The sequence below is a fragment of the Vicugna pacos genome, chromosome 9, assembly GCF_048564905.1.
Source record: "Vicugna pacos chromosome 9, VicPac4, whole genome shotgun sequence".
NCBI classification, from domain to species: Eukaryota; Metazoa; Chordata; class Mammalia; order Artiodactyla; family Camelidae; genus Vicugna; species Vicugna pacos.
In genome coordinates this window covers 53,355,134-53,370,177 of record NC_132995.1, presented here as the reverse complement: position 1 = coordinate 53,370,177, position 15,044 = coordinate 53,355,134, and the positions used below count along the sequence as shown (strand labels likewise).

The 15,044-nt window shown below is 44.9% G+C and overlaps 1 protein-coding gene across 2 annotated transcripts in view; it reads right to left on the bottom strand.

Moving 5' to 3' along the window:
* Positions 1 to 15,044, bottom strand: part of ATP2C2 (ATPase secretory pathway Ca2+ transporting 2) — a 58,248-nt gene that overhangs the window by 36,967 nt on the left and 6,237 nt on the right. For both annotated transcript variants that reach the window (XM_072967839.1, XM_072967840.1), the window contains exons 2-3: positions 2,971 to 3,081; positions 816 to 932 (exon numbers count right to left, since the gene is read on the bottom strand). In XM_072967839.1, the coding sequence (XP_072823940.1) occupies positions 816 to 932; positions 2,971 to 3,081 (228 nt within the window). The remainder of the gene's footprint in view (positions 1 to 815; positions 933 to 2,970; positions 3,082 to 15,044) is intronic.

Genomic DNA, 15,044 nt, shown 5'->3' with positions numbered 1-15,044 from the left:
CTGGGGCTTTTTGAGCTGGTACTTGGTGGGTGGTGGGGGTGTTGACTTCTAGATTGGAACTTGCAGCCATGTCTATTTCAATTTTTTTCTCCTTCTTTGCAATAGCTTCCAGGCATTTGACTCAAGCAACATGCATTCAGTACTAATGGCAGGGGTAAAAGGGCCAGGGGCTCCAGAGCCAGCTGCCTGGCTTCACTTCCCAGCAGTGCCATTTACTGCCGTGTGACTCTGGGTCCCGGTTGCCAGATAAACTACAGGACATCCAGTTAAATGTGAACTTCAGATAAACAAGGAACAATGTTTTTTTTTTTTTTAATAAATAAGGTAAGTAGGTCCAACCCACCCAGGCAACATTTGGGAGACATTAAAAAACTGCTCTTTGTTTACCTATCTGAAATTCAAATTTAATAGGGCATCCTGCAACTTTATTTTCTAAACCTGGCAACCCTACACAGCCTAGGGACATATTTCAGCTTCTCTGTACTTCACCATCCTCATCTCAAACAGGGGATTAGGAGGGAGATTAAGTAGGTCAAGACCGACTTATTTACGTGTTCAGTTAGCACAATACCTGGCACATGGTAAACCCTCTATGAATGTAACAACTGTTATTCACGGCCAGGGCTGCCTGGCTAGTCAGGGACCCCTCCTGCCGGCTAAATGAATGGGGCAAGCCTTCTCTGACTTTGTAGTACAGCTGCCCCACACCCTGGGACCTGTCCGAGGACACCCTCAATCAATACTTAAACAATGAGCGACCTCCCCCTAGCCTCACCTCCCAGGCTAAACGCAAAGAATGACACCTTCAGTCCTACCTGATCGAGGTATTTCTTCCATATGGGTTCCGTGTTATCGGCAACAAACTCATTCCAGCCGTGGACCAGCCTGCGCTGCGTGACGGAGAACTCTGATAGCCCGTTCTGTAAATCCACCTGGAGGAGGAGGTCAAGCACAGGCTCACGATGGGCCAGTCACAGAACTCCCGCTCCAGCAGCCAGCCACTTCCACGATGATCAAGGTAGGGGGGCTGTCCACAGAGGAGAGGGACTGGTTCAAAGACCCTGGGTTAACAGGGGCAGAGGGACGGAGAAACCCACAGTCCCATTCTTTTTTAATTAGACCGCACTCCTGCCCTGTATGCCCTCAGATACTGCTGAGAAGACAGCCATGGGCCTACATTTCAATGTGTGCAGTTGTAATATGGAAACCTGGAGTTGCAGAAATGCACGTTTTCATCTTTAGAAAAATGGCCTGGGAATGTAGGGTAGCATAGCGGCTATGGAAAACAGTGTGGAGGTGCCTCGGAAAATTAAAAACAGAACTACCACAGGGCCCAGCAAATTGGGTGTATATGCCAAAAGAATCAGAAGTGGATCTCAAAGAGACATTTGTACATCCATGCTCATAGCAGCGTTACCCAAGGCAGTCAAAGGTGGCAGCATCCCAAGTGTCCATCGATGGATGAACGGATAAGCAAGATGTGGTGCACACACACACATACACACTCACACACATACACACACACTGGAATATTATTCAGCCTTAAAAAGGAAGGAAATTCTGACACCTGCTACAACATGGATGAACCTTGAGGACATGATAGTAAGTGAAATAAGCCAGTTACAAAAAGGCAAATACTGCATGAGTCCACATATGTGGGGGACCCAGAGGAGTTTAATTCACAGGGGTGGGAAATGGAGAGTGGTTGCTAGCAGATGGGGGAGGGAAAGAGGGGAGTCAGTGTTTAATGGATATGAAGTTTCATTTTTGCAAGATGGGAAGAGTTCTGGAGATAGGTTGCCCAACAGTGTGCAAAAACTCCACACTTTTGAACTGTACACTTAAAAATGGTTAAGATGGTCATTTTTATGCTGTGTATTTCACCACAGTTGAAAACAAACAGAAAAAAAAAGGCATACCCTTAGAAACAATGACAGCTAAATGATTATTACATCATACATACATTGGGACAGATACAATTTCAAGCTGTTTATACAAACGAACATTAAATGTAGCTAACTTTAAGAGTCAATAATTATGTAAGGAAACTCCATTGTCCTGGTTTTAGCAAAGGCATCCTTGTTTTCAAAAGGTTGACAAGAAAGCTCTATCAGACAGTGGAGGTGGTGGGGAAAGCTGGACTGATTTCTAGATTCTTTTGAATAGAGAAAGATAACCAAGCTCTTTTTCTAGGCAGGGGAAAATGTCTTGGCAAGGAAAAAGTATTTTCTTTCCCTCTCCAAATACTAAACAAACATGACTTGACTTTAGACGGACTTTTAGATTATTTCCAAGAAAAGGTTGGCATGGCACACTGCCTTCCAACTTCCTTGAAATTGTGGCATGTGCCCTTTTATGTTAGTAGACGTCTATTTGCTTTTTCCGAAGTGTGGTGGATTTTGAGTACATACACACATCATGCTTGCTCAGGTTTCTAAGTAAAGATGATTAAAAACAGCAAGCAAAGACTTTCAGCCTCAGAGGTGAGCCTCAGGATGTGGGAATGGTTTTTTGGTTTGGGGTTTTGTCTTGTACTGGCCAGGAATTCAAATGCACTTGAGAAACTGTGGAGAATTTGGTTTCAGTAATCGGCAACACCATGGTTTATAAAGGATGAAGGGTGTAAATCATGGATGGTTAAGTGTTTAAGCTTTGATGTCAAAACACCTGGACTCAACGCTGACGGTGCTGCTGTGGACCAGGTTGGTCCCCACATCAAGAGATTCAGACAGAGTGCTGGGAGGATCCTGGTTCCAAGAAAGGGCTTGGAGGGTTAGCATCATTGACATTCATGTTGATTCCATTCCTGGTGGGAAATCGAAATGGTCCAACATCCACAGTATTTTCTAACAGTGATGATAAAAATGTATTATAGGACAGAATTCTAAATTTGTTTTCAGGATGCTGTTGCTTCCTATGTAACCTAAAGACTTTATCACAACTGGAATCACATGCAAATTCAATTCTTACGTAAAATGCTTTGGCCAAATCCTCTCGGTGGCATTTGCTCGCCTCCTTGGGTGGCAGAGCAACCACTGTCTTTTCTTTCTCAATGGCTTTCAACTCACATGGTCCATCAATCTGTGAAAAAAGCAGAAATGCTGTTAGGCAAATTGGTTTTGTATGGATAGGTCTTTTTAAAGAATAATATACACAGAGAAAGTAGGCAGATCTTAGGTATACCACTCAAATTTTCACAAAGTGACCCACATAACCAGCCTGCAAATCAAGGAACAGCCATTAGCAGGAGCTCCCTCATGCTACCTGCCCATTTGAAGGGTAACAGCTGTCATGAGCTCTGTCACCACAGATGTGTTTGGCTGGGGTTTGAAACTTGTGTAAACAGTAGCATGTAATATACACACTTTCGTGTCTGGTTTCTTTTACTCCAGCTTGTTAGTGGGATTCATGCATGATATTATGTGTAGTGATAGTTCGCTAATTTTCATGGCCGCATAGTATTCCACTGAATGAGTATATCATAACTGATTTATCTGTTCTATCTGTTCTACTGTGATGGATAGTTTCCAGTTGTTGGCTGTTACTGCACCTGTTTTAAAGCAAACTTATTTAATAGAATTGGAACTCACAAAGCTGACAGAGCAGGGCAACAACTGATAGATTTAGAACCCTGGACCTTGAACCTCTGTCATTCTCAGCCAAGTATGCACCAGCCTGCGGAGGGTGCCCCTTAATGATGTCAGGTGGTATTGCAGCCTGTTTTATGAGACATTTGCAATAACCTAAGAAAAGAGGGGAACCCAGCCAAGTTCTGGGGGGTCTGACAGGCCCCAGGAGGGAGCCATATGAAACACCTGGAGGGTGTGGGAGGACATGGTAACACAGAGGAGACCTCAGAATCAGGAAAACGCTAAGTACTTTTGCAAAATTATTCCCAGTATTCTGATATCCAGGACATGATAATCATCTTTGCCTTTTTGCAACATGTTCCTGGGCACTGGGAAGGAGGAAGAGGAGAGGCCTTGAGTAACCTCTTCCTTCAGTGGAACAGAAATGGCAAATTCCCTTTTACTCCTGGCCAGCCCTCCCCCTAACCCCACTCCATCCCCACCAGGATTTCCCAAATGCCTCCTCTGCTTAGAAATGCACTGCCAACCATGCCTGCTTCCTGGGGTTGCTTTTCACTGTGCCAGTGACCAGGAAGTAGGCAACGATTGCACAGATCATTCAACAGACTCCTCCCACTCTCCTGAGTGCTCCTTAAGTCAACGGTACATTCTTCATGGTGGGAGATCCACTTCCAAGAGAAATGGGCATCAAAGCATGAGACAGGATGTTTTGTCTGTTCTCAAGATCTGGTTGAGTCGTACCAAATAAAGTGCTCAATTCTTGCTCACACCACAGACAGAGGCAGACCGGGGTCATAGGACCTGTCCACCTGGCTGTTCTCCAAGTCTTACCATTTCTTTCTGGCCATAACCACACCCAATTCACTTTTAATGAAGCATCTCTAGTGACCCGGAAAAGTGTAAATCCAGTCTTCCCTTCTTCCCTTCTTCCCCTCTTCCCCCGTCTTCTCATCTCTGTCTGTCCCTCTGTCTCTCAAGTGTGCACGCGTGCACACATACAGACGTACACATACACAAAATGTGCTTAAAACATTTGGTTAGACTCCAGTTGCTCACAGGATAAAAAACAACTATCTTCAATCTGGCTGCAGCAGACCCCAGCTCACCTCCATGCTCTTGAGCTGGGCAGCAGCATAGCTAGCTAAAAACCTACTGCACAACGGGGGAGTCATGGGCCCCCTAGGAATGGGTGCTCCAATGCCCCTGCAGAAGCCCAGAGGCACTTTTCCTCAGCTGCCAAACCAAAGTTTTCAATCCAAGGTTCTCAACCAAGGGTAGTTTTGCCCCCAGGGGACTTTGGCAGTCTCTGGAGACATGTTTAGTTGCCATAACCGGGGGTATGCTACTGGCATCCGTGGGGAGAGGCCAGGGATACTGCCAAGCAGCCTATAATGCATGGGACAGCCCACCACCCAACACAACAAGGAATGACTTGGAACAAAAGTGTCCACACTGCTGAGGATGGAAATTTCTGCTTTTGAGACGGATGATTGTCCTGTCCTGACATCTTCCCAGATGTCAACCTGCTTTGCCCTCTCAGCCCCATGGATGGCTCCTTGGTGGCCTCTACACAACTATCACTTGAATAATTACCAGCAGGTGATTATCACTCAAATGCCTTCCTCTGCTCACCACGCAGCCCCTCCAGAAGGCGGGACCAGGGCTTGGTCCACAGGGGCTGTTCCACCAGTATCTGTGGCTCGGAGCTCAGACCACCAACCCAAATGCATGTGCACTCAGCTCCACCACATGGACACCCGGATACACGCTCTCAGCCACAAGCCTCAGTTTACTCTCACTGTCAGCGCTGCCAGGGAGACAGCCCAGCTCCACTTGCCAGCGTGTCACCACCGCCAAGTGACAACCTCTCTGATCACAATTTCCTCGTCTGCAAAATGGGGGTGATGATGGCTACCTTGTCCTGCTTTTGTGGAATCAAGCAGGTGTGTGCATGGACAGGTCTTGATGCAGCCCCAACCCACTGTGAACTCCCAGTAAATGCTGGCCTGGGACCTGCCATGGGGACCAGGCCTCTGGCACATGGTTGGAATAACAGTGATGGTGGCATCACTCAGGTAGCTCAGCTCTGTTTAGGAAGCTCAAGAGCAGGAAGCACCGTGCAACAGAGGGGGCACTGAGGTAGGGATCACACAGACCTGGGTTCAGATCCTGCTCTGTCACTGACCAGCCCTGTTACCAGGGACGATGATCTGTCCCAGGTAGTTTCGAAGATGAAGAAAACAATCAGCTCTGTAACTGTGCCTTGCACGTGGCAGGTGCATTTAGTAAATATTCCAAAAAGGACCAGCAGCCTAAAGAATCCTGGGGACTCAGGAGCTGTGGGACCGCAACACTGGAGTCCACGCCTTCTCTCTGTGACTGTCTTGCTGGGGATGATACTCCCTGATGTTCTCTCAGAGGCTGAAGCTTCCACAAGTGGGTCTAAAAGATACATAAATGCTTGAATCTGTGTGGTTTTATTTCTTAATTTTTAAATTTTTAATAATTCATTTTTTGAATCTGTGTTTTCAGTGGACACTGAAACTCAGGGAGGAAACTGAATTCTATTTTTTTGAAATCCCCTTTGATCTGCATTTGACACTAGGCTCAAATAATTTTTCCATTTTTCGATTTTTTAAAAAACAGTCCATCAACAGAAAAATGCATAAGCAAAAGGTGGTCTACCCACAGGATGAAATATGATTCAACTTTGAAAAGGAAGGCAATTCTGACACCTGCGACAGCATGGAGGAAGCTTGGGGACAGTATGCTGAGCGAAATACACCATCACAACAGGACAGATACTGGAGTGATACCACTTACATGCAGCACATAGAACAGACAGATTCAGAGAGATGGGAAGTAGCATGGTGGTCACCAGGGGTGGGGAAGGAGGAGTGAGGAGTCAGTGTTTAATGGGGACCGAGTTACAGTTGGAGAAGCTGAAAAAGTTTTGGAGATGGATGGTGCTGATGGTTGCACAGCAGTATGAATGTAATTAATGCCACTGAACGGTGCACTTAAAAAACCTGAAACTGAATAGAATAAAGTCTATTAAAAAAAGAACAGTACAGATGGTAAATGTTATATACATTTTACCACACACACACACACACACACACACACACACAAATCCAGAACAAGAGGAAAAAAAAAGGATCAAAGGAAGCTGCTCTCCCTGCCTTGTGGGACAAGACTAGCAGGAATTCCCACCCTTTCTCAGGAACTCCTGGTTTGTCCAAGCTCACGTCCCTGGGAGGCAGCCAAGTGGCTGAAAGAGGCTTGTGTGGGTAAGGGGAAGGGCAGGGTCTGGCGGGAAACTCTGACACCCCAGTGACTCTGACCATGACCGTGGGGGCAGATCTGAGCCCAGAGTGGGAGGGCCCCCAGCCTCCAACTGCCTTCTGTAAGTGAAAGCCATTTACATACTCCCAGGTATGTGAACAAGAGAACTGAAAATAGCAACTCAAATAAATAACGTGTGCATGGATATTCCCAACAGCTCAAAGGTCCATCAGCAGATTATGGCTAAACAAGACACATGTTTCATCCATACAATGGAATGTAATTCAGCCTCAAAAAAGTGCTAAGATATGCTTTGTTATGGGGTGAATTCTGTCCCTTCAAAAAAGACATCTTAATATGGAAGCAACCTAAGTACCCATCAGTAGATGAATGCGTAAAGAAGATATATATATATATATATATATATATATATATATATATATATACACACACACACACACACACACACACCAATGGAATATTACTCAACCATAAAAAGAATGAAACCTTGCTATGCAACAACCTGGCTGGACCTTGGAGATATTATGCTCAGTGAAGTAAGTCAGACAGAAACAAACACTGTATGATTTTGCTTTTATGTGGAACCTAAAAAAGGTAACACATGAACAAACACAACAAAACAGAAACAGAGTCACAGATACAGACAACAAATAAGTGGTTGTCAGACAAGAGAAGGCTGGGGGAGAGGAGAGAAATAAGTAAGGGAGATTAAGAGGTACAAACTTCCAGTTGCAAAATGAATGAGTCACAATTGTGAAATGTACAGGGTGAGAAATACATCCAATAATTACGTAATATCTTTGCACAGTGACAGATTGTAACTAGACTTATGCTGGCGATCGTTTTGAAATTTACAGAAACACTGAATCACTGTGTTGTGCACCAGGAACTAACACAGTGTTGTAGGTCAATTAAACTTCAAAGAATATGAAAATGAATATATGTTTATTTATGTATGACTGAAAAATGGTGCTGTACACCAGAAACTGACACAACATTGTAAACTGGCTATAACTCAATTAAAAAAAAAACAACTTCAAAGACAAGTAAAAAACTCATAGAAAAAAAAGACCAGGCTGGGGGTGACCAGAAGTGGGAAGTGGGGGAGGGAGAATTTCATGAAGGCAGTCAAAAGGTACAAACTTGCAGTTATAAAGTAAGTACTAGGTATGTGATGTACAACATGATAAATACAATTAACACTGCTGTATGTTATATATGAAAGTTGTTAAGAGTAAATCCTAAGAGTTCTCATAACAAGGAAAAAATATGAGATGATGGATATTCACTCAACTTACTGTGGTCATCATTTCATGGTGTATGTAAGTCAAATCATTATGCTGTACACCTTAAATGTATATGGTATTGTATGTCAATTAAATCTCAATAAAACTGGAAGGAAAAAAATAATATGACTGGTGGCCTTATAAGAAGGGGATATTTGGACAGAAAGATAGACTCGCACAGAGGGAAGACATACACGGAGGAGACAGTGTATGAATGGAGTGATGCCTCTACAGGCCCAGGACACCAGGACCGCCGGCCACGCCAGAGCTAAGGGAACGGCACGGACAGCGTCCCCACTGCAGCCCTTACGGACAGTCAGGCCCTGCCTTGGTCTTGGGATCATGGCTTCCAGAACTGTGAGAGTAAATTTCTGTTTTGTTCTGTTTTTTTTAAGGATTTCAGGGGTATTTTTTAAGCTGAAGTATAGTTGGTTTACAGTGGTGTGTTAATTTCTCACATACAGCACAGATATTCAATTATATATGTCTACATATATATTCCTTTCATATTCTTTTTCATTACAGGCTATTATAATTTTTTTTTTCAGTAGATGTACTTGGCAAACACTGCATGGGACCCACAACTACTAAGAAGTGATCCAACATTTATCTGAAATGCAAATCCAGCTGGATATCTTCTGGATATCTGCAACACGAGGCAGGAACAAACCGAGAGACAACTGTGACCCACATGACAGCGCTAGGACGGGGACACCTCCTCTATAAAGAGAGACAGCCTGGGGCCCAGGGAACCACACAACCTGTACCCTTTGAGGATTTCATAATCTGGGTGGATGCAGTTCTTGGGATCAATGAAATGGGAGGGGAATGGTGTAAGGGTCACAGTAACCCAAGAACAATGGGCCAGGCGTCACGAAGGAGGTGATGTTTAAAATGAGGGGCAAACGAGCCTCACTCAATGCAAACACTTCCTCCTTTCTGAGACTTCTGTACCAGTCTCTCCCAAGGCATGTTTCTATGATTTATCCAGTTTTACTTTAGTCTGGAGGTTCTCGACATGTGGTTCTCAGCTCAGCCTCACCTGGAGCTCACTAGAGATGCAGATTCTCAGGCCCCATCCTGGATGGATGGATCAGAATCTCTGGGGGTGGACCCTGCCATCTGTGTTTTAACACATTCTCCAGGGGATTCTGATGCACCGCAGAGTTAGGGAACCACTGGGGTCGTGTTAGAATACACGTGCTGTGGCCTATCCCCAGGCCAATTGCAGAGTGGGACCCCAGCCATCAGGATTCCTAAAAGCCCCAGGCGATTCTAACACACAGCAGGAACTGAGCTGAGGATGCCTGGCTGGGAGATGCATTCAAATAACAACCCCCTGGGTCTTGATTTTAAGGGGTCGCCATCTTGGAGGAGAGAAGAGGCCGTGTCAAATGGGCCAAGTACCAGGTAGGAAGTACTGGGGCCCCAGGGGAGCTGAGGGAGCCCAAGCAGGGAGGGTCCTTCTGCTTCCTGGAGGAAGGGTGGGGCTGAGGCCCTGAGGCAGCAGGTACCCCCAGGTCTTTCTAGGAGTCAGGCAGACAAGAGGAGATGGCCAATGATGGGGGGCGCAGAGAGCAGCTAACAGATCATGAGGACAATGAAACAACCGTGGCTCCAACAATTGATGCTAATGAAACAGCAAATAGCTAGCTAACATTATGATATCAGACATCCTGCTTAGCATTCAACAGATACAAGCTCATTTCATCATCATAGCAGCACTTTAGGGTGGAGGAGACTTTTATCCCCGTCCTACAGATGAAGAAATGGCTGCACTGGTTGATTCCTGAGTCAGCCCTTTCAGTCTCTGTTCTATAAAAACACAAGAAAACTTTCTGGTGGGTATTGTGTTGCACAAATGGGAGAAAATAGAAAAACACAACTTTCTGGATCCTCCAAGTGGCACAGAGAGAGAGTGGTGAGTGCAGAGGGGAGCAGAGGCTCAGTAATGCCCCCAGAGACACCACGTCCTAATCCCCGGGACCTATGAATATGTGACCTGACCTGGCAAAAAGGACTCTGCAGATGTGACAGTTGAGGCTCTGAAGCTGGGGAGACCATCCTGGATTATCCTGGTGGCCCCATGTCATCACAAGGGTCCTTACACATGGGAGGCAGGAGAGGCAGAGAAGGAGACATGATAACAGGTGCAGAGGTTGGAGTAATGTGCTTCCTGGCTCTGAAGGTGGAGGAGGGGGCCCCAAGACAAGGGATGTGGATAGGCTTCAGAACCGGGAAAAAGGCGGGGAAACAGATTCTCCCATAGAGCCCCCGGAAGGAAAGCCGTCCTGCTGACATTTTGATTTTAACCCAGTGAGACACAGGCCAGACTTCTGACCTCCAAGACTGCGACAGAACAAAGTTGTGTGTTTTAAGCCACCAACTCTGTGGTCATTTGTTACTGCAGTCCGAGGAAACTGACACATCATCAATCATCCACCGAAAGTCCCAGAAGGAACCTGGCTCTCTGAGCTCCGAGACTCCCTGTCCTCTAATGCCCAGCACACTGTTGACTCACTTGTCCACCTCCAGCACTGGACCGTGAGCTCCACTGGGCAGTGGCTGGTCCTATCCAACTTACACCCAAGTGCCCAGCACAGTGTTTGGGAAGGAAGATGGGTCATGGCACTGAGCACCTGGAAGATCTCAATGCCCCCAGAGGCTGGGAGCCATGCCAGGGCTGGAGGGGGCAGGAGTGGCAGGTGGTTGCCAGGGGCAACGGCAGATGTAGACTGCCAAAGGGGGAAGCAGTAAAAGGCACAGTGATGGGTTACGGAGGACAGTGCTTCTTAATCTACACCACTTCCCGTGGTGGTGGCTGAGCAAAGCTCAGCACTGTGGCCAGTGCAGCTAGCCCACATCCTCCAAGAGTCTTCTCTCACCAAATGACCCTTTGTGGGTCCATTCACAAACAGAACTGCCAACAGAACAGAAGGAGATACTCAAGAGTACATACCTTGCTAGGGGGTGGCCCACGCAGGCAGGGGCCAAGAGGGAAGATGGCCAGGCTAGGTGGGGGCCTACGGGGTTGGAGGCCAACAGGTGGCTGGCTAGGTCAGGAGTCTGGTTACACAGGAGACTGTGCAATAGGTAAATATACCAAAGATAGTGGGAGCTGGCACCCTCACTGTTGGAGAACGGAGTTACAAATATACAAAGGGCTGGCGCCAACCCTGTGGTACCTATTGCATTGACATCTGTGGTCAAATATATTAAAAAATATATGTATACACATACACACAGGTGTAAACTACATATGGATCCACAGCGTACACATCCATGCCTGCTCTGAGAGGATCCAGGGGCCATAATATCCCAGGAGCATAAGCACACATCGCACCAGACCTTGGTTTCTAAATACCAGTCTTCCAGCAAAGAGAGCAAAGACTTCTGGGAGAAATGGCTGATTCCATGGTAGGGACAGGGAAAGTAACATATGAGCCTGGAATTTCTTGTAATGCCAGAAAGTAGGAAAGTGCTCCAAAAATGATGGGAAAATGTCCAGAGGACACAAAAGTCACTGTGAGAAGGGCCTTCTATTGGCCGAATCTAGGACAATCTGAGCCTCAAAATAAAAAATGATGGTAATATACAACTTAATAAGAAAAAAACAAAGAACCCAATCCAAAAATGGGCAGTAGACCTAAACAAGCAATTCTCCAATGAAGATATACGCATGGCCAATAGGCACATGAAGAAATGCTCAATATCACTAATTATCAGAGAAATGCAAATCAAAACTATAATGAGGTATCACCTCACACCAGTCAGAATGGCCGTCATTCAAAAGTCCACAAATGATAAATGCTGGAGAGGGTGTGGAGAAAAGGGAACCCACCTACACTGTTGGTAGGAAATAGTTTGGTGCAGCCATTATGGAAAACAGTATGGAGATTCCTCAGAAGACTAAAAATAGGGTTACCATATTATCCAGCAATCCCACTCCTGGGCATATATCCAGAGGGAACCTTAATTCAAAAAGATGCATGCACCCCAGAAGTTCATAACAGCACTATTTACAATAGCCAGGACATGGAAACAACCTAAATGTCCATTGACAGATGACTGGATAAAGAAGCTGTGGTGTATTTATACAATGGAATACTTACTCAGCCATAAAAAAGAATAAAATAATGTCATTTGCAGCAACATGGATGGCCCTGGAGAATGTCATTCTAAATGAAGTAGGCCAGAAAGAGAAAGAAAAATACCGTATGATATCACTCATATGTGGAATCTAAAAAAAAAAAAAAAAAAAAGACAAATGCCCTTATTTACAAAACAGAAACAGATTTACAGACATGGAAAACAAACTTACGGTTATCAGGGCAGAAAGGGAGCAGGAAGGAGGGATAAATAGGGAGTTTGAGATTTGCAGATACTAACTACTATATATAAAATAAACAAACAAGTTTCTTCTGTATAGCATAGAGAACTATATTCAGTATCTTGTAACTTACGGTGAAAAAGAATATGAAAACAACATATGTATGTTCATGTATGACTGAAGCATTGTGCTGTACACCAGAAATTGACACATCATAATCTGACTATACTTCAATAAAAATATATATATTTTTTAAAAATGATGGTAACAAATCTTAATAACACTAATAAAATAGGAATTCATGAATTCATGGTGATATATGAGTGAATACCTAAATGACTCAATGAAGAGGGGAAAGGGGCAGTGTGTCCTGATACCAGGACATCAATTAATAAATGAGGGAGGAACGATGGAATCAGAAAAATCATCATTGAGCAAACATTGTAAAAGTCGTTGATTCAGGCAAGGATCACCAACAGACACTAAAACTAAGAGCAAGAAATGGTGTGAGGCTGTTAATTGACATACCCTCAACATGACTCATCATAAAATACTAACTAATTACAATGGGGAAAACAGTAACATAATAGAAGAGGAACCTGGTCAGTATGAGTGGAGAAAACAAGCACAAAATTCAGGCAGACCTGGGTCCAAATTCCTGGGAGAGCAGCAGGAGGCTAGGTGGATTACATCACTTTCTAAGCTTCAGATTTCTGCAGAGATTTGTGCAAGGATTCAAAATAATGTGGTGCATCCACAGATGTTCAGTGGACCACTGTTCTAAAAATTAAAGGAAAGAAACTACCTAAATGCCTATCAGTTGGGGAGGAGGATTAAATAAAAATGCCTACACAGCTGTTAGAAAACAATGTCCTTGCAAAGAAACTTTTGGGGATGGTGAAAGTATTTTATATTTTTATTGTGGTCAGGATTACATGAGCGTATACATCTTTAAAAACGAATAGTACTGTACAAAATTTAAATAGTAAAGTACTTCCTAAGGGGAAGATAAAAAAGAATGTGCCTGATTTGGATGTGTTGCAGGGAGGTGGGGAGGGCGGAAGAGTTGCAGATGGTATGTGCAGTATGACCCTAAGTATGTTTAAAAATGCAAAGAGACTTAGGTAGTTGTATATAAATAATAATAATCACTGTGATCAGGTCTGCCGTAAGTATTTTATGCTTATCGATTCATTCCACCCCACAACAGATCTCTGACTTGTACACCCATTGTACAGAAGAGAAAAGAGGCATGGAAAAACAGAGGAATTTGCTCAAGGTCTTCTGCTGGCAAGTAGCAGAATGAGACTTGATATTAAGGTCGCTGGCACTGCAGACTCTAGTGCTCCTAACCACAGCCTCTCTAGAATTGCCTGGAAAGGGGGCCAGGAACGCCCAAGCAAAGGATAATCTGATTACTGCAAACTGCTTAGCTGCGAGACATCCCTCCCTCCACCCCCTACCAAGGCGGAAAGTGAAAGCAAAGAAGTGGGGGGGGGGGTGAAGGAGGAATTTCATACTGTGCCCATTCTTACTGTGTTTTATGAAAAGAAAGGAAAAAAAACTAAGAGCTTAGAAAGGGAAAAGAAGAAAGGACAAAGAGGGAGGGAAATTAAGAATAGAACACATATAGTTCCTGGTTCATAAAAGACAGTAGAAAAATAGCAGCTAATATTAGCCTAACTCAACGAACAATGAAGGTGAAACTGTCACTCAAATTTCAATATGCTGGTAATGGGGATGGGAGGCACAGAGAGAAGGGTAGTCCAGTGGGGTGATTTCTGAAACTGGAGATGAGGTGCTGCTGAAAGAGACTGCAGAATTCACTAGACGGAGAGGCAGCTCCCAGATTAGAGGAGGGAGGCCACACTCCAGGGTGTGTATGAAATGTGGCCGATGTAAAAAAGTTAAAAGGACAAATACGGGAGAACGTGTAGCTTGCAAATCTCAGTGCTCCAAGGATCTGCCACCTCCTCCAGGAAGTCTCCCCAGATTGCTACAGCGGCAGCCCCACCACTCCCCCATATACAGGCTGTGTCCAACTCCTCTGTTATACGTGCTGCTTTCCTACATGGGGCTCATCTCTGTTTGCAATAATACATCCACTAGTATAATTATTTGATGATTATCTATCTTACCCACCAGACCATCAGCTCTGTTTGGTAAGATAGGTGTTTTGCTTATTAAAAGGGTCCAGCCTCTGGAAAATGGATGCCAGAGGGATGGAGAAGCAGTGGTTCTCAACCTCAAGTGAGCATCAGAACCACCCCAGGACTGGTGACAGCTCAAGAGTGCTGGGTCGCAGACCACACTTGGGGAACAGCTGATCTAAAGCCACAAAGATACATGAGGGTCAGAAGAATGGTCTGCACAGAGGCTGAGCCAACTGGCAGACCTTGCCGGCATCCCTGACTGCGGACCTCATACAATGACCCACCCACTCCAGGGCTGGCTCCATGGGTGTGCTCAGGAGGGCACGTGCTGCATGCAATGCCCTGCTGGCGCCATCCTAAATTCTTAGTCATTTTTCAA